This window comes from Passer montanus, unplaced genomic scaffold (genome assembly GCF_014805655.1).
Source record: "Passer montanus isolate IOZ18808 unplaced genomic scaffold, ASM1480565v1 scaffold45, whole genome shotgun sequence".
Lineage (NCBI taxonomy): Eukaryota > Metazoa > Chordata > Aves > Passeriformes > Passeridae > Passer > Passer montanus.
This window is the reverse complement of record NW_024369373.1, coordinates 7,164,409-7,182,698: the sequence shown is the minus strand read 5'-3', so window position 1 is coordinate 7,182,698 and position 18,290 is coordinate 7,164,409. Positions and strand designations below refer to the sequence as shown.

At 42.5% G+C, this 18,290-nt stretch overlaps 1 protein-coding gene across 1 annotated transcript in view; it reads left to right on the top strand.

The window, feature by feature from the left end:
- Positions 1-257: 257 nt before the first annotated feature.
- Positions 258-18,290, top strand: part of SLC6A2 (solute carrier family 6 member 2) — a 54,306-nt gene continuing 36,273 nt past the window's right edge. Inside the window, exons 1-2 of the mRNA XM_039721353.1 lie at positions 258-356; positions 2,434-2,734. Coding sequence (XP_039577287.1) covers positions 327-356; positions 2,434-2,734 — 331 coding nt within the window. The 5' untranslated portion in view covers positions 258-326. The remainder of the gene's footprint in view (positions 357-2,433; positions 2,735-18,290) is intronic.

The window sequence follows — 18,290 nt, the reverse complement described above, 5'->3', positions numbered from 1 at the left end:
AATAAGCGGGGGCTTTCTAGATTCCTCCCACCACAGACATCATGATCAAGCTCAGCTAATTGAGACCTTGCGGGGAAAAGGGTGTTCCTTAGCAAGGCCCTATTTTTCCAGAAGCAATACAGGAGTGCTGCTGCCTAGCGTAGGAAGTCTGTGCAGATCATTAAGGCAGTAATAGTCACGTGGAGAGAGGGGAACCAGATTTTAAAAGCTCCTTAGTGGCTGGGATACTTCTTCAGCTCCCAGAGAGACTGCAGTCCCTGAGTGGTGGAACCAAGAAGGAGCAATCCCTCTTCAGTCATCTTCCCCCTCTCCATAGGTACCAGGGAATGGGACAGAGACACCCCCAGTGCTTTCTGGTGAGTTTGTCTACAAGATGCCTTCAGGGCTGTGCAGCTGAGAGCAGAGGCTGCCTTGATGTCTGAAACAGAGTGTGTCCTTTATTTGCGGTGGGAGAATGGGGGTGCAGACTCAAACTCAGGTGAGCTGGGCATATCTGGGGGAGGTGCATGGCACAGGGTCTGTATTTGGTGTGTTTGGTGCATGTGGTGGAGTGACTGATGGGTAGTGAAAAGAGGAGGTAGCTGCGCACGAGCTCGATCCCGTGGGCTGCACTGCACAGGAAAACAGCAACTGCTCAGAGGGCACCATGGGATAGCCATAAAGACTTACAGTACATATGGCATGGAGCACCAAAAAGCAGAGAAAAGTCTTGTGTGGTGTATTGGAAAGAGATGAGGACAGGAAATCACAGAGTAACCAAAAGAGAACGTATGAGCTGTGTGGTTTAAGCACCTAAGTGCCCTGGAACAGGATAGCCACTGCTCAAATACTTCACCCAAATGAAAGCTTTAGGATTCAAGCCAGAGTTTGGATGTTGGAGCTTGAACCAAGTCTTTTATGTGAAAGAATAAAATCTGTATATTGTAGCTGTCTTGCTAGCCTCTTTTTAGTCTGTGGCCTAAAGAGAATTGGGGAAGATGCCAATATGTGAACTTTAACTCTGAGGGGATATTCTTTTTCACATTCCAAGTTTGCAGACAAATCTGGTGTTCTTCATGAACTCTAACTAGCGCCTCTTTATGTATTACAATATATGTAATAGTGTTATATCAGCCCTAGCAGAATAAATAAGTGTGGTAGGCTGTTAACACCTTCGAGAATCCTCTGTGACTTGACCTGCTCTCACTGATGCCAGGCAGAAGGGAAACTATTTAATACTGGGGAGGGAAAGCTGGTTTCTGTCTTTTGTGGACAAATTTTATTCCCTTAACTGACATGGAATGTAGAGTTAGTATTCACAGCTGTAACAAGAAGAGTCCCTGAAAACCCCTTTCTGCAGCTGTATTTAGCCAACTTCTGGCACCAATCACTGTTCTGCCAGATAATTCTTTGTCCATTGTACATGCAAAAGACTCGGGTTCCATCTGGAATAGCAGCAAACAGCTAATGTCCCACAAATGCCTCAACCTGACAACTGAATTCTACCAGCCTCATACTTGCCATGAAAGAAGAAGCTGGGCATCCATCAGCCCTGGCACAGGAGCATTAGCAGTGTGCAGCTCTGCCATGCAGCCTGCATCCCACCGGGCTCTGATGTCAAAAGCCAAAAATTCTGTTGTTTAACTGAGGCCACACTAGCGGACAGGGGAGATCAACCGAGAAAGAAGGGAAGTGGGCAATACAAGCAGGCTCTACCTGTTGCCTGCTAACCGCAATTTCAGCTGCCTGGACTAGGGATGCGTGTTTTGCCTGGCGGGGAGCAGCAGCTCCGGGCGCGCCGTAGTCTGCGGCAGGACGGAGCCGACCTGAGCAACTCGGCGGGGAACCAGGGGCGGTGCGGGCTATGGGCAGTGCGGGCTCCGGGCAGTGTGGGCTCCGGGCAGTGCGGGCTCCGGGCAGTGCCGGGCACTTGTCGGTGCGGGCTATGGGCACTGCGGGGCTCCGGGCTGTGCGGGGCTCCGGGCAGCGCGGACTCCGGGCAGTGCGGGGCTCCGGGTTGTGCTCTGGGCAGTGCGGGCTCCGGGCAGTGTGGAGCTCCGGGCAGTGCCGGGCACTTGTCGGTGCGGGCTCCGGGCAGTGCGGGCTCCGGGCAGTGCGGGCTCCGGGCAGTGCGGAGCTCCGGGCAGTGCCGGGCACTTGTCGGTGCGGGCTCCGGGCGGTGCGGGCTCCGGGCGGTGCGGGGCGCGGGTCGGAGCCGGGCGGCCCCAGGTGCGGCCGCTCCCCGCGGAAGAAGGCGCGGGCAGCCCCGCTCCCCGGGGGCGCCCCGGTCCCCCCTCTCCCGCCTCATTTGCATGGCTCTTATTACGGCCGTGCCTCGCTCCCGCCGCGCTGACACCGCCGGGCTGAGCGCGGAGTCGCCTCCAGCGGGAAGCGCACTTCCGTTATCTGCGCGCCCGCGCCCCCTCCTCAGCTCGCTCTCTCTGGATGTTTAAGGCGAGGATGAACAAACAGGTCCAGCCCGAGCGCAAAGTGTCGGTGGTGGCCCCCTTGCCGGACCGCGCGGGGCCGCCGCCGCCGCCGAAGAAGGACGTGGAGCTGATCCTGGTGAAGGAGCACAACGGGGTGCAGTACACCAGCAGCAGCCTCCTGCCCGCCGCCCCCGCGCCGCGCTACGGCACCCAGGACAGGGAGACCTGGGGCAAGAAGATCGACTTCCTCCTCTCCGTCATCGGCTTCGCCGTGGACCTGGCCAACGTCTGGCGATTCCCATACCTCTGCTACAAAAATGGAGGGGGTAAGAGAACCGCTTGCGAGGTCTTTTTTCCCCGGCCCCACACGCCCCGAGCCGCACGGCCGCCAGAGCGGCATCCCGCTGGTGTTGGCGGAGTTTGTGGGAAAGCCGGGAGCCGCGGCTCGCCCCGGTGCCAAGGCAGGAGCGGCCGCAGCGCTCCCCAGCGCTCCCCGCTCCTCCCGGGCAGCGGGACCCGCCGCGGCCCCCGGGCACCGCTCAGCCCCTTCCCCGGAGCGACTGCTCGCACACTCCTCGAAGTTTAACTTAGTTTTTCAGTACAGGCGTATTTGCCTTCTGCTGCCACTCCAGGCTGCTTAACGCTTTTTTTTCGTTCGCAAAAAATAGCACCAAGAGGAGGGGGGGAAGAAAGGCCAAACCAAAAATGCTCGAGCAGAAAAACAGCATCTAGAAGAGTTAGCGCCAGACCACTGAAAGGTTTTGTGGGGGCAGTTTTAATGTAGGATTGTGATTTCTGCCCTTGGTTCTGCAGTGTGGGGGTTCTCCCCTCCTCCAAAGTAGGTAGGAGACTTGTTACAAACAAAACCTCACCTCCTGCACAGTTTGGCAATGAGAGAAACAAAAAATTACACACAGTAACTATAGCTGGCTCAGATTGTCTGGCATGTCTTCAGTGAGACCTTAACTCCATCATCCTCTTTCATCTCCCTGAAGTACACTGTGTGTTGTCAGCGATGACTCCAGACTGTGATGGAGTAACACCATCTGCAAGCCGGGCAGGTGCCTGGGGTGCTCTCAAATCACACACAGAAAGAACAGACCCTGCCTGGCAGATGGAGAACTGTGTGTGAACGGTGAGCCACACGGATAGAACCGACAGAGAGAAAGCACATTCTGAAAGATATTTATGTATGTATATAGTGATAGTGTGGTTGCCTGGTGATAAAGGCTAATAGGTCACACTTGTAGCATAAAAAAATTGCTTCCTGTGAAAACAGGAATGCAAAATGAATGGGAAAATTGCTATCAAATAACATGGAATTATACCTGTCCTTGGAACTTAATAGGATATTGGTGCTAATGAAACACTCGGTTGAGCTTGGTAGCTCCAAAACTTCTGAGAGGAGTCAGAAAATCTCTCTGCTCACCACCCAGACAGACTGAAGAAAGTAGTTAGTGCTGACAAATAACCTCCATCCTTATTTCGTTATGTCCAAAAATAGTCCTAGCCACTCACACTAGAGCAGCACAACGCACCAGGAGCCCAGCAGGCTCCTGCTGGGTCAGGTGCAGGTGGGGCAGCATCATTCACACCACTCAGAACAGATGCACCACTGCCACATCGCCACATCATCTGGCAATTTTCAGGAAAAGACATTATTCTCCTGTCTTACATTGCACAAGGTGACACCCAGAGTGCCTGAACTCTTTTCTGTTGTAATTTGGGTCACTTAATTTCCTAACCTGCTTCCTTCATAATTCACTGCCAGCTCAGGCACAGAAGGTAACAGTCTGCAACTCTTGCATTTTGTTTAGCCACCATGTATTATCTCATGTCAGTTCAGCTAGAAAAAACTGGGTCTTCATTAGCATCTTCTGATTCAAATATTTCCAAATGGCAGCAAAGGAAAAGCCAACAGCACAAGAGGCACATTTCAGTGAAAAGTTTGCAGTAATTCTTCCATATCATCAAAGGTAGAGAGGCCCTTTGCTACCAAAGTCTACAGAAGGGCCAAGAACTGTTTACTGATACAGAGACCAAACACTCTGGTGTCTTAAATTTTTTCCATACATTACCTCTTATGTTGGACATTCATATCAGTTTTAGTTAGTAGAAACCCATGTAAGAGTTTCAGGCTCTAGAAGTACTTTACTGAGTTTCAAGCCAAACTCAGTCCCTTCTTTCTTTCAAACTGTGTTTGGGAGATTGTTTGCTTTATGCATAAATTTTCCTACAGGACCAAAAAACATAAGGCAACAGGCAGAACTGTGGGATGTTGTTGGATTTTGTTGAGATCTTTCAAGTCATAATTCATGGATATTCTTAAATATCTCCCCCCTGCCCCCACTGCTATTTCATGGGAGAACCTTTCCAGCACTAATTTAACTTTTGCTGCCTCTAAAGGATAGCACAATGGGTTTCATATAGTTGCTGTGCATCCCCATGCAAAAGTTTGATATATGTGGATACAGACATGGGGAAAACTTAATTTCACTATTTTAGTAGTTTTTCTGGACTGCTGAGGAAATTAAAGGGACGAAATCAGAAGTTGTTTTATATACTTGACTAGACTTAACCTATAAAAAATTTACAGGATGCTCACACCAGGATTACAGTTTACCTTTTGATATTTATAAGGAACTACTAGGTAAAGAAGAAACCAACAGAACAGATTAAACTTGAATTGGATGGTATGCATAAAGTAAAGCAGTGGAAGGTAAAAGGTTTTCTTTCCTCTTCCTCCTGCAGTTTTTCTTTTATTCTGAAAGCCTTACCAATTACCCAGTGAGTAGAGCTCAACTAGAGCTGGCTTTGGTCGGTCAAAGGTGTGGGTTATGAACACATTATCAGACAATTGATACAAAATAATCAGTGAACAGAAGCACAAGCAGCTTCCAATGCCCTAAGTCCTGGCTCAGCATAGCTTGTGCCACCTAACAAAAAGAAATTCTGCTATCCTACCAGAAGGTACACCACAAAGGTTCTACAAATCTTCTTAGAATTTGAACAAAAACATCAAGGACATGGAAGTGGTAGAAAATGGCATCTTTCCTTACATTAAAAAAAAAAAAGTTAGCTGGTTGACATATGGACTATGTCCTAAAGCTAACTATGATTAATTCAAGATGCCTGCAGACAAACTAAGGGCCTTTACATGTTTGTAAAAGTAGGTGGCTCTCAAGAAAGCATGGAAACTTGCAAGAATTGAGAAGGAAAATATAAACACACACTGTATTCCCCCATTCAAAGCTGAATTTTACGAGGACATGGATGTATATACAACCCCTTCTTTTTACTAGCCAAGTCCTGCAGTTTCTTTCTTTGATAAACTCCAGGGAAATTTTCTAGAAAAAAAAAAAAAAAACAGACATGGAGGCTTTTGGGTTAGATCTGGAAGTTCCACTTATACAAAACTCTGATAGTTTACTTTAGTGAGTTTTACTTACACCACCAAGTGGCAGCTATACAAACTTTTTTTGTTAGGTGCACTGGTGGTGGTAACAAAAAGAAACATTTGTATTTTAACAAGCTCCCAGTAACAAAAAACTAGAGAGTAAGAAGCATCCAGCAGAACTAAAACACTGAATGAATAGCCAGAAACATCTGTGTTTTGGGAGTGGCCTGCTGAGAGACCCCAATGGGACTTCTGCACAAAGACAGATGGCAGAATGTAACCCTTCTGTAAACAACTGTAATTTTTGGAATCATTCTTCTGCTATTAAAAAAATCCCTGGTCTTTAGTAAGATCTAAAAATCTAGAGCATTTATTTTTCAATATCAGTTACCTACTTTCATAGGATTTGCCTGCCTTACAAGGGCAGAGACAGATCCAGTGGCTGTATTGTAATGAAATGTACCACAGAAAGCTTACAGGACAGTTTAGTATAACCAGACTGGGGGAGTTCTTGCCCTCACTGACTTCTTGGAAGCAGGATATGTCCACTGTGTGCTCTAAAGTATTTATCAGGTGATAGGGTAGACTCTGAACAGATGGGGGAAATCTGCAAGCTCCCACTAAGTAGATATGGCAACACTCCAAAAGGGGGAATTCTCAAACATCACCTTGTCAGTCCAGCTGATCAAAAAAGATCACAACTTACATGTGTTTGACTGCTGCTTGCAGCACAGAGGAAAAGCACTGTTTGCAGCAGATGGAATACTTTTTGTGCAGTGCATTTGTCAGAGCTGCAAAGGAGCAGGACTTGCCACTGGAGAAATGAACTATGGCCATTTCTACTGGTTAATCTTACAAGAGCTATATCCTCGTTATAACCTTTCTGGCAAGAGCACTTTTATAAAAAAATATTTTTAAGGAAAAGATTCCCTAGCTGTTTAATCTCCCTGTAAGTGATCAACATCATGTAGTCCAAAGAATTCTTTATAACACAACCATTTTAATTGCTCCCCAGGTCTACAAGAGGCTATGGTAAATTAAAGAAGAAGACTACTATTAAAATTATACTCTCATCAAATTAAGGAAAGATTTACCCTGATATTTGGATTACATCTGAAATTTTACTGATGCCAAATGAAGTTGAGTAATGCCTACTATGATTAACTGATGTGCTTACAGTGGGGGAGGATGATGCTCAGTCTTAGTTAACAAGCTATTGTAGTTTTTGTGCAAGACACTTTCAGTATTAACGTTCATTTTTGTTTCCTGTTCCCGCATAGTCATAGGCAGAATTAATATTTCCCACTGAAATTTGGAGAAAAGGAATTTACCAACATAAAGTACTTCTTTTGTGAGCCAAAGTATTTGCAAGGTCAGTCATGTTCAGACTACTCATTAGGAAGCATGTAATTGTCGGATTAGTCACTGGAGACTTACTGTATCATAAGAATCAGATTAAGTTTTTAATGAATTTAAGAATAGCCGCAGATAAATATTTTAACATTACTCTAGCCATCATCATGCACACTTTAATCTCCCCTGCAGCATTATTTTAAAGTGTTTTTAGACACAGTGTTTCCCGAAGAAATTGTTTGCTTCAACAAACAGTTTGCCAGCAATCAATACACTTCAGAAGTATCTTACAATTTATCCTATCCCTGTCCTAGTCAGAGTTCCATAAGCTGTAATGCAGGACTGAGCAATGCACAGCACAGGCACCAAAGGCAGCAGAAACCACATCCAAGTGTCCCTGAGCAGGCCCAGCACAAAGTCAGGAGCCCCGAGCTGTCACGGTGAAGCTGTCACCTCCCACAGAGCTGGGAGCCTGGCCACCACACACTCCACTGAGAGCAAACTCTGCTGCTGACAGCACCACCTTGTCTTTCTACTACACTCTGCCTCCTCAGTTTTGCAAAGCGTCTGCCACCAAATTTAATCACTATTTTGGGAAAGAATATAATCTGGCACTTTACAGTTCAAAGGTGGATGACCTTTGCCTTACAATATCAGAGTTAATACTTCAAAATAGCATTGATGATGATAATAATAAATCAACTTTGAAGTAATCTCACTGCAAAGCCTACGCCAAGAGTTTGACTCATCAGTCAATCAAAGCTCAGATGCAAATCCAGTGATTTTGGTTTCCTAAAAAGGGTTTTTCAACTCCCATTAGCACATCAAACCACTGACCCCAGATAGGTTAAACTGTTATGCTGATCTCTTCACTACGGCCATGAGCTCTGGGTTCTCAGCCATAGTGTGACATTAGGGACAATGCTCAGCTGTGTGGGGCGGCAGTACCTCCTTTCCCAGATCCAGAGTCAGTGTCCAGCTCACAGATGCTCTCTTCCCTTTCCCACTCCATCTATTTTCTTTCCCTTCCTTGTTCACCCACTAAACCTGGTGCATGCAGGGCATGGATTCACCCAGGCTCTTCAGCACTGGAGCTCACATGCCAGTTGCCAGCTGCTTCTCTGAAACTCCCTTCTCTGCTCTGCATATCTTGTTGGCTCCACTATATAAATCTTCAGAACAGGAATATCTGCAGGGTTACAAGGAATTTCTGCAGGGTTATGTGTAGCTTATACATCTACTACACATGAAGTATTAAGAATGGCTGAGAGAGAAGGACTGAATCTCTCATCCAAATCTTTAATCAATTGTAAACTACTTGTTTCTGACTCTGAGGTATGATACCATGAAATAGTGTATAATTGTCACACTACAGAGACTCATCTAAATGCTTACCTGTGCAGAGATGTTATTTGTTCCTGAACAATTCTAGAAACTCCTAGCTTGACAAACTTACAAAGGTCTAGAGATACACTAGCATAGAAAGATTCTAGATGAGATCCATGATGTTTAGCTTGATGTTACAGATTAAGAGGACCATCCTGTAGCTGATGCATGGCAAGTATTGAGAGCTGACCTAAAGGGTGCTCCAACCAATTACCAAAACTGATTTTCCAGCTTTACTGGCAATAAAAGAGCTGGTGTGGACCAGCTGACAAATGCAAAGATACATCTTTCCAGCTACAGTGGATGCACATTTTGATTACCACCTGAAGAAATTTATTCTAAACTAAGAGGCAGAAAAGTCTTCAAGAACTAAGCTTAGTTCTGTTTTTAAAAATTTAAAATCTCTGCTTAAGATCTTCCCATGCCCTGCCTCCCCCCCCAAGCCCTCTTCTTTCCTGTACACCCTTCTCAATTCTGCCAAGGAATGAAGTATTGAAATATCCCTAGTAAACCATTTCTGCACAAGGAAATTCTGCAAGGGAGCCTGCAAAGCTCATATTAACTCCTACTGAAACAAATACAGGATTTTCTTACAATTTGACATAAAGACCTGGGTTTGGATATTCATTCAAACTGAAATAGCAGGTATCTGAGCTGCTGAGTGTGTCTGCTTTCTCACTCACATCATCCTAACCTCTGGCAGTAATGGAAAAGAGAAAGGCCAGCTTAGGAGTGTAGCAGCCAACAACCCTTCTTTACTGAAGAAACCAAAATATCTCTACAGAAACTGAGACATGGTCTATATGGTTTGGGGGCAGAATTTCATTTTCATTTTAGGCAAAATACCACAAACCTGTCTGTCAGTTCAGTGAATATGTGAATGCAGCTCCAGCATACAAAGATATTCTTTCCAGGCAGATACTTCTTCCCCATGCTTAAACCAATATGAAACAGAATGTTAATACAACTACTTACACATAAGATCAGGAGGAACATACATCTTTAGTGAGAGTTTAGATATGCTGTGAGGAGAATGATGGATTAAAATCAGTCCATAAATTACTGAACCTCTTGCCATGTATTAAAACAGAAATGAATGGCTTAAAGAATTTTGAGAACTTCTGAGAAGCAACATCAAATAGCCCATGTCTTCATTTTTGCTATGTCTGATTGTAAGCACATTAGCAACTCCCAATTGTAAAGACTGTCCCAGTTTAACCAATTGATTAAACATTTAAGAACTGTAGTGTGGTCCTCAGATATCAGAGTGCACTGTAAACTCCATGGCATTTGCATACATTGCAGTTATTACATGTAGTTTTTAGACATTGTTTTGCCTAACTGCTCTTAATATTATTACACAATAGTAAACCACAACCAAATAATTCTACACTTGGAGATACAGTTATACTAAAGTATTAAAATTTAGAAATCAAGACACAAATTTAAATGATGCATCTTTGTAAAACAGTTCTGGATATTTCACTACTACCTTGCTCTTAGTATTTTCCATTTTCTTTGTACATGTAGAATCATAGAATTATTTGGGTTGGAAGGGACCTAAAGGATTTTCCAACCCTCCTGGAATCTTGCATCTGACTCTCAACTTCTTGACGGGAAATTTGGCAACAAGAAATAAAGCATTATTATTGTTGTTCCTATTATTATCATCATCATCATAATTATTAAAGTTGAAATAAATTATATTAAGGATAAATCCACTGTCCCAATCCATTTTCAGTGAAGAGTATGTAAGGAATCCAGGAATATCACACTGCTTATAAACCCTGAGTTTTCCTTCCTCAAGGCCTTTGGAAACAAAGAATTCATGTTAGCAGCCATGTCCTGACAACCTGGGATTTCCTCTTCCAACTACAGCTCCTTAATCACCTTGTTTCCTTCTCCTACCTTCATCTTGAACCTTTGATGGAAAGGTTTCAACCTAATTGTGCAGATCTTACATACTGGTGCCAGGTCAGAATAGTTTCAAATGCAAGTCTTTATTGACATTCAAAACTTGATTTCCTACAGATGGATATCGGAGTCCTTCAGGAAATCAGCACCAAGTGTCTAGATCCCCAGTACTGCTGAGTAATACCTGTTCTCATGGAAATTCTGGGTAACTGTGGTATAATTCAGCATCTTAATTTCTGTATAGATTCAATATACTTAATTTTAGCCACAGAGCTTTTGAAACCATTAATCCATAAAGAAGGGAAAAGGAGGTGAGAGGCATGGAAGGAAAACAGTTGATTTCCTTGCCTTGTGACATATTCTTCAACAAAACCATAGGAAAGAACCTCTAAACCACTTATGAAAACTATCCTTTGTTTTATTTTCATTCCTCCTTTCCCCTATTCTCTATTCAAACAAGTTTTGCAATCTTTCCTGAAGCATGACAAAGGTGACAGCACAGAGCAGCACTTTGGGAACCAGGGTTTACCATTCAGAAGCAGAAACTGTCAGCAGGGAGGTCTGGCTGTGTAAGCCACATCCTTCTCTACACTCATATTCATCTAAAGCACACTGCCAACTTTCCAGTGAGCAGAATTCTGTGATAACACATTACCAAGCAAAATTCAGGCAGGATTGGGCAGGCAGCTGTCTGTTGCCAGTCCATAAATGTTTTTTTTATGACGAACATTCTGACTGCTGGTATGTAGCAAGACAAGCTGCCCTTATTATACAATAAGTCTTTTTATAGAAGATGGTAATTTCTCCAGTGCTCCTACTCCTGAAGGCTTTATGAACACAACCACTCACTTCCAAAAGCACAAGTGATTGCAGAAGCTGTGTTTTTAGGTATTAACTGATTGCTACAGTTTGGCTGTTATAATTGTCTAAGAATATATGCTAGGTGTCCAAAATAGGATCCAACCCTCCCAGACTGGTGGTGTTAGACCACACAGACATAAAGTCTTCTTAGAATTGCTTTGTTATACGCTGCTTCCCTAGAACAAACCCAGCATCAGAAGAGCAGTACTGGTTTGATCCTGCCCCACTGAACTACACAGGAATTGTGATTTCAACAGCAATGAATATTACTCCTTTGCAGTCTTTATTTCAGAGCTGGAGAAAGTTAATGCATGATTTCCAAGCCCTGGGTGTCCTGTCTTGCTACAGCACTCTTGCTGAGAGTCTGAGAAACAGCTTTTGTGGCATTGATGTAGGGGAAGGATTGTGGCTGGGCCATTGCACAGCATCCATCTTTACTGGAGCCTGCAGGACTGTGGGAATGAGCTGATTTTCTGGCCCAACAGCAGCACTGGAGAATGAACCCTCTGCAACTCACTGACCATCCAAACCACTGTTTCCTTGGGCCCAGTGTATGTACTGAAAAAAGCATCTGAGTATTGTGCATCTTGGGTTTTGCCAGTTATTTTTAATTTATTATGCACCTCCTGACCTACGTGGGTATGTGTGTACAGCACGTTTCTCTTCACTGATATTTTGATTTCTATTTTTCTCTTCTGTAATGAAAGATCTCATGCAATGTCTATCCTGAAGCATGCCAAAGGTGACAGCACGTTACTTGCCCTTAAGATCCATGTCTCGAGGGAAAGTATGATACTGATTCCAGTCAAATTCCAGTTAAATAAAAAAGAGGAAGAGGCTGGACTTTTCCTGGCACAGCACTCTGTAGAGTAATAGGAAGCGTTTTTCAGACCACAAGGTGGAGCAGTAGATCCTTACAGGTCCTGGGAAATCCCAACCTGATAATTAATGTCACAACATTTATAGGAAAAAATAATTTCATGGTGGCTCATTACTTCTAAATACAGAGATGACCAGTAATAACAATCAGTGGACCATTCTTGGATTTCCCACTTTATTTTATTTATTAGGATATTATAGGAATGGCAACATTTAGTGGTGCCTAATTCACTGACCTCGTTTGTCAGCAGGGCCACAATAACAGTAAGGACACTATCCATTGATAACAAGAGGTTAGCCCTGAACACACCTTTTTTTAAGAGAGTGCAACAATAAAACAATTACAGTCTCTTTTCCCCAAGGATTGGTACAGGAGGAAACAATTTCTCAAATCCTATATTTAGAAGGTGCTCCAAATACCCTCAAAAGATTCGCCTTTGGGAAAAAAAAATAAGCTCCACACAGACTTTCACAGATACATTCTAAAACTGAAAGATTTCTTTTTTCTTCTTCAATGTTAATGTAACCCACATTTCAGGAGGTCTCAGCATCTTTCCTTCTTGGCAGCGGAATCCTTATTTCACAACACAGTAATTTCACAATTAAGTATATTGTACTTACTATGATATTAGAGAGTTCAAGGCCAAATGTTACCAAAACATCAAGTTACAGCTCAGAAGGCACTCTCAGAAGTGGCTTGACTCTTCATCAGCATGCAGGGCTGTATCTGCCTACTGATGTGCAGTAAGACTGATGCTTGAAGAAAGCTCCCAAGCTCCTGCCCTCTAACTGAGGGTGGATTAGAGCTGTACAAGGCAGCTTAGATCTACAATTTATCCCAAAACTAAGGAAGAGGTTGTGCTGTGCACTGCTTTGTCTCCTTTCAGAAGAGAAATTCAGACATGTAAATGAGATTATGAGGCAGGTGTTGGTGAGAACAACAGTCCAGGACTTTGTTTTGGGGAAGAGTTTGATCAACTTGCTTCTTTTCTACAGTTTGTTTCTCATGTATGTACGGCTGTACAGCCCTAGTTAAAATCAATAGATTCGTAAACCACATGGGAGGAATCCTGACCCGGCTGAAGTCAATGGGTGATTTTTTTCCATTGACGTCACCAGAGCCAGGATTTAAACCCAAATAACAGACGTCTCTCTCTTAAGGACTCCTAAGTAGACAGAATTTCCAGACTAAGAATTACATGAGAAGGAAAACACAGTAAAGTAATAAAAAACTCTTCAGACTAAACTGATACACAAGACTTCCACTGAGTAGTAACTGATCTTCACTCACTACAACAACTTGGTACTTTACCTAAAAAGCAAAGTGTCAGGATTACATAGATGATGGTGATTATTACACAAAATAGATTTACTCTGTGAGAGTTAGACTATGACCTCAGCATTCTCCTATGCTGGGCTCAAGCAATAAAAAAAGTTCTATTTTAAGAAGTGCCTTTTACTCTCACAGTTTCATAGGGACAAATGATTTAGGCAAGAATCTCTTTCTAGCTTTCAAGGCTGAAAGAAAAGTTGGGAAAGTACAAAGTAAATTCAAAACTAAAAGCAAGCAGGCAAATAAAAGGATTGTAGAAGAAGATAATGTTTTTTAAGTGTTCTGGGGCCTACTTAATGTTTTTTGAACTTTTGAAATTGGTGGCTATAAAAATAAAGTTACTCTGTGGCCTAAGTTACTGTCTTGACTCTACCCTAACAGAAAGAGCCAGAAACCAGCCACCAGGGTCTTCCCAAACAGCCAGTTAATCCTCCGCTGACTCATACAGAAGCTGATGACAAAATCACTGTGTTTGACCATAAATTATGAGATTTTGAGATCTTCAAGATCACCTATATGTTTCTTACTAAATACTGTTTTACAGTCGTGATGTATTACGTGTTTAAAGCTGCTTAGAAATACAAAAATAAAAAATCACTGTGTGACAAGTTGAAAACACCAGACTCAGCCACAATGATTTATCATAAGGTCTGAGTAATCAGTGAACAAAACTGCCCTGCAATCTGCCCAAGCAAAAGTTTGCACTGTGATGAAACAAGAAGGATTTTGCTTCAAACTGTTAAAAGGCCTCTGGTTCATCTCGGCAGAGAGCTATGATGGGCCCTGGGGTAATTTTCACATTCTTCCATGGCACATCAAGCTAGGAGGCCCTGTGCAGAATGGCAGTGACAAAGCATGTACTGGACAGCTTGGACTGAGGGGAAAATTACATTGCTTGAAGCCTGTTAGGAAAACAGCCCACTAAGAACAAACATAAGGCTCAAGCTGCAAACTTAAAGAAAAACTTTTGTCTTAATTAATTCCCACAGAAGAAGTTGAGTAGTCTAAATAAGACTCAGTTTACCCCTTCAAGCAAATTGATGTCAAGAGAATTTCTTACAGTCCTCCTGCTGCAGGAGGCATGACACTGAGAGGTTCCACTGTGTGTTCACAATGGCCAAATTCTCAGAGACTCCACCTAATGGCTGGCACGCAGAAAATTACCAGCACTACCCTGTGCCAAATTCAGATTTTTCCCAAAAGGAAAAGTTTTCTGTGAAGAACTTGGTGGCAGTTTTTATGAAATTCCTGTGTTCAGTGCTAACAAAATAAAGAAGCCACACCCACTTGGAAATTACCATTGCCCAGGCCTTCCAAAATATTAGCACAATCCAACAGTAACTATAATCTTTGATAAGAGTACAACATTTTCAATTTTACTAGGCAATTGTGCAAATAGTAGCCATGACTGTAATGGTAAATTTGCCAATGTCATTGTCAACAGCACCACACACAACCATTAAAGTTTGCAAATAAATTTAAATGGTGCAGCATTTGTCTCCTCCAAGAAAATATTCTTTATGGTTAGATAACATACAATTAGAAACACACTATTCATTTCAAATACATCTGATATATATACTTCATCATCCAGAAAACATGTCTAAGAAATATTGGAAAACTGCAGATAGTGGGTTTTAAGAAAACACAGAGAATGGCTTTATAGGGTATGTTACTTTTTGCCTTCTGCTTTAAAGCCCTGTTTAAGCCTGCATTATATGTAATTTACAATACAGTTACTCTGCTACCTTTAGTAGAGTCAGAAAGAACATTCATCCTGAAGGCTTCATTTCTAATGACTGAGAGCAAAAGTTAGATTTAGTGGAATTCTTATAGATAGGAGTGTTAACTGTCTCACACTTCTGTAGTGGAAATAATCCTTTACTGAGAGGAACAATTTAGGGGATTCTGTTAGGCAAGAGTTTGTAAAGATTAAGATAGTACAGAAAGTATAACACTAATAAAAATAAATCTCTAATGAAGACTGGAAGGAAAAGGAGTGTTTGGCTTTAGTCTTTGAGTCCAAACATTGAAGTTGCTGCTTAGAATTGGATTAATCACTAAATGGTGTAAGGCAGGTTTTTAAGAGTATCACAGACTGTTGTGCTCGATTCTTCTTCTGCAGAATGTCAAGGCATTTTCCTCCTATTGGGTTGTACATTAATCCTCTTGAAAGCTGCTTGGCACTTGTCTGGAGCTGATTTAAGATGTCTTGGGCATTTTGTTTTACCCTGGCACAGTTATGAATCTCATGCTGCCTAAAATGGGTACCGCATCCTCCCCAGAGGGTGCTTAACTTGGAGGCTGCTGGCTGGTTTTTATTTTGACAACGTGCAAAAGAAAAGCAGTCTTTAAGAGCAACACCCTCCATCCCAGATTGCTGAGAACCAGGAATTGCCCTGCTACATGCACAGCACAAAGCACATTTCACACAGGGGCAATCCTGAGAATGTTAGAGAGAGTAGAAAGCAAGGAGCAACCAATGCCTAAATGAGGGGCTCAACTTCAGAGGACTCATACCAGGCTCTTATTTATTAAGGTGGAAAAACATTTCAGGGATATAAATGTGGCATTCCTGATGCTGAGCTGTTAAAAGAACAGCTCAGAAAGCAGGTATCATAACTTAATGTAGGTACCAAAAGTGTCTGCACAGCTCTTCAACCTGCTAATGCATGAACACACTACACCAAAAAGTACCTGTGGGGTGGCAATTTCAGATAGAAAAGCAGATTTCACTATTGCACTGTAATTAATTAGTTTAGTTCACTCAGTCTCTGTCCATTATAAAAAGGCCAACACTTAAATTGAAACTGAAACACAAACAAACAAAAATCCCCAAAGCAAAACGATACTAAAAGAATGCCTCCAAAACAAAACAACCAAATAGCAAAGGATCTGTGTAGTATCTTCCAATCAGCTTTGTAGCTTTTTCTGTATGCAACTCTGGTCTATGCAGCAAGTTAGATCAAAGTATCTCACAAGCCATTCTGGCATCAAATTCGGATTAATCCACGAATTTTGAAGATATTCATTTTAGTTTACAGCTGACTGAGGAAAAGAAAACACAACACAAATGAACATGCAAGTTCTCTGAGAAGATGAGAAAGCTATGACTAACAGTCTATATCTGAACCAAAGTAGAACTGTAGTTGCCAAAATCTCCCTGGCACCAACTCTCCCTACATTTAAAAGACAGCTAAGCTGATGAAGTAGTATTTCCTTTTGTGTACATGATGATGTTCCACATATCACAGAATATATCTTTTCAGTACTTAACAGTTCAAGGAAAACTTATCACATGAGGTTATGGATCTAGTGTTGGAATCTAGGAAAAACTGCTTATCTTGATCCACAAGCTCACAGAAAATACCTTCTGATAACTTAATTCAAAGGTATTTTTAGCCATGGATGTTCTGCCACCAATAAATCAGGGTACATTTTGACAGGCAGCTTGCTCTGGTACATCTGAAGTACAGCCTACACCTCACCTGGGTGGTTTTGTTGATATGCAATTGCAGGTGAATATATCCTTTTGTGACCCCTAATAGCTGCAAGGTTGGAGAAAAAAGCACGAATAGAACATTTCTATTAATTAAGTGCTAGAATAGTATTTTTCACTGTTAATTTAATATCTCTTAAGTTTCCAGTCATGTCTGTTGTGTTCTCCAGGGAGGCATCTGCATCTGCATGCTGACCCAGTAGTACATCTCCCCTGACTTTTTGAAGAGTTTATGAACTATAAAGTGTGCTGGTTTGTTCCCAACAGTGTTATCTGTCCAGGAAAGGATACTTCCACTCCTACAATCGCTGTTTTATTGAGCATTAGCAATAGGGATGGCATAAATAACAGAAAAATCTACAAGCTGGCTCCACAGTCCAGCTCACTCTCTCATTTCTTGTTTAAGCCAGCCAGGTAGTTAAAAGACAAAAAGGCGCAAAATCAAGATGGTGGATTTGGGCAGGAATGTGAGTAGCTAGGCTTTCATGTTGTTACAAACTCCAAGTGTTTACTTACCAAACTACAGATAAAACTCACTTTATTGGCTTGATCTAGAAACAAAAGATCTAGCTCCAATAATACCTTTGCTATAGAGCCACAATGTTAAAAGCTATCATTGTAACCCATGAAGAAGATCTTTGGACTTTCTATGGTCACACTCATGGCAAATGATGGGAATTGCTCTTTTCCTAAGCCAGCCACAGTGAGTGTTGTGAAGGTCAGCAGCAGGAAGCCCCTGCAAATTTCTAGAGCTCCCACTGCCACATTGTCCAGCTTGGATCAACCTGATTTATATTCTCTCATACCCACCATGTCTCTTCATTGATTCCCTAATTTCCTACCAAAAAACACAGGGCAGAGTCCTGTTCTTGTATGTGCCTGCAATTATCTTTAAACTACGCATTGTTGTAAATGTGAACGTTTCATTAATTTATGTAAATAGGACCTTGGCCAATGACTTGGCTGTTATTTATGAATGAATCATGCTGCTCTGAGTGGCTGGATATATTTAGCTCTCATTAATTTGTTCAAAATAGCTACTAATGGGTTTCTTTAGCTCATGACTCTTGTAACAAAAGGCAAAAGGATGATTGGATTTGCGTGGGGAGGGCCTAGGTAACCCTTTCTGTTACTGATCAGTGACCACCTTCTAAATACGCTGCACTTCAAGTTACTTCAAGTGATTTTGAGGCAGTAGCAGGTTAACAGCTCAAGACAAAAAATGCAGGCTTCAGCTGGCCTCAGCCAACTGCAGTGAAC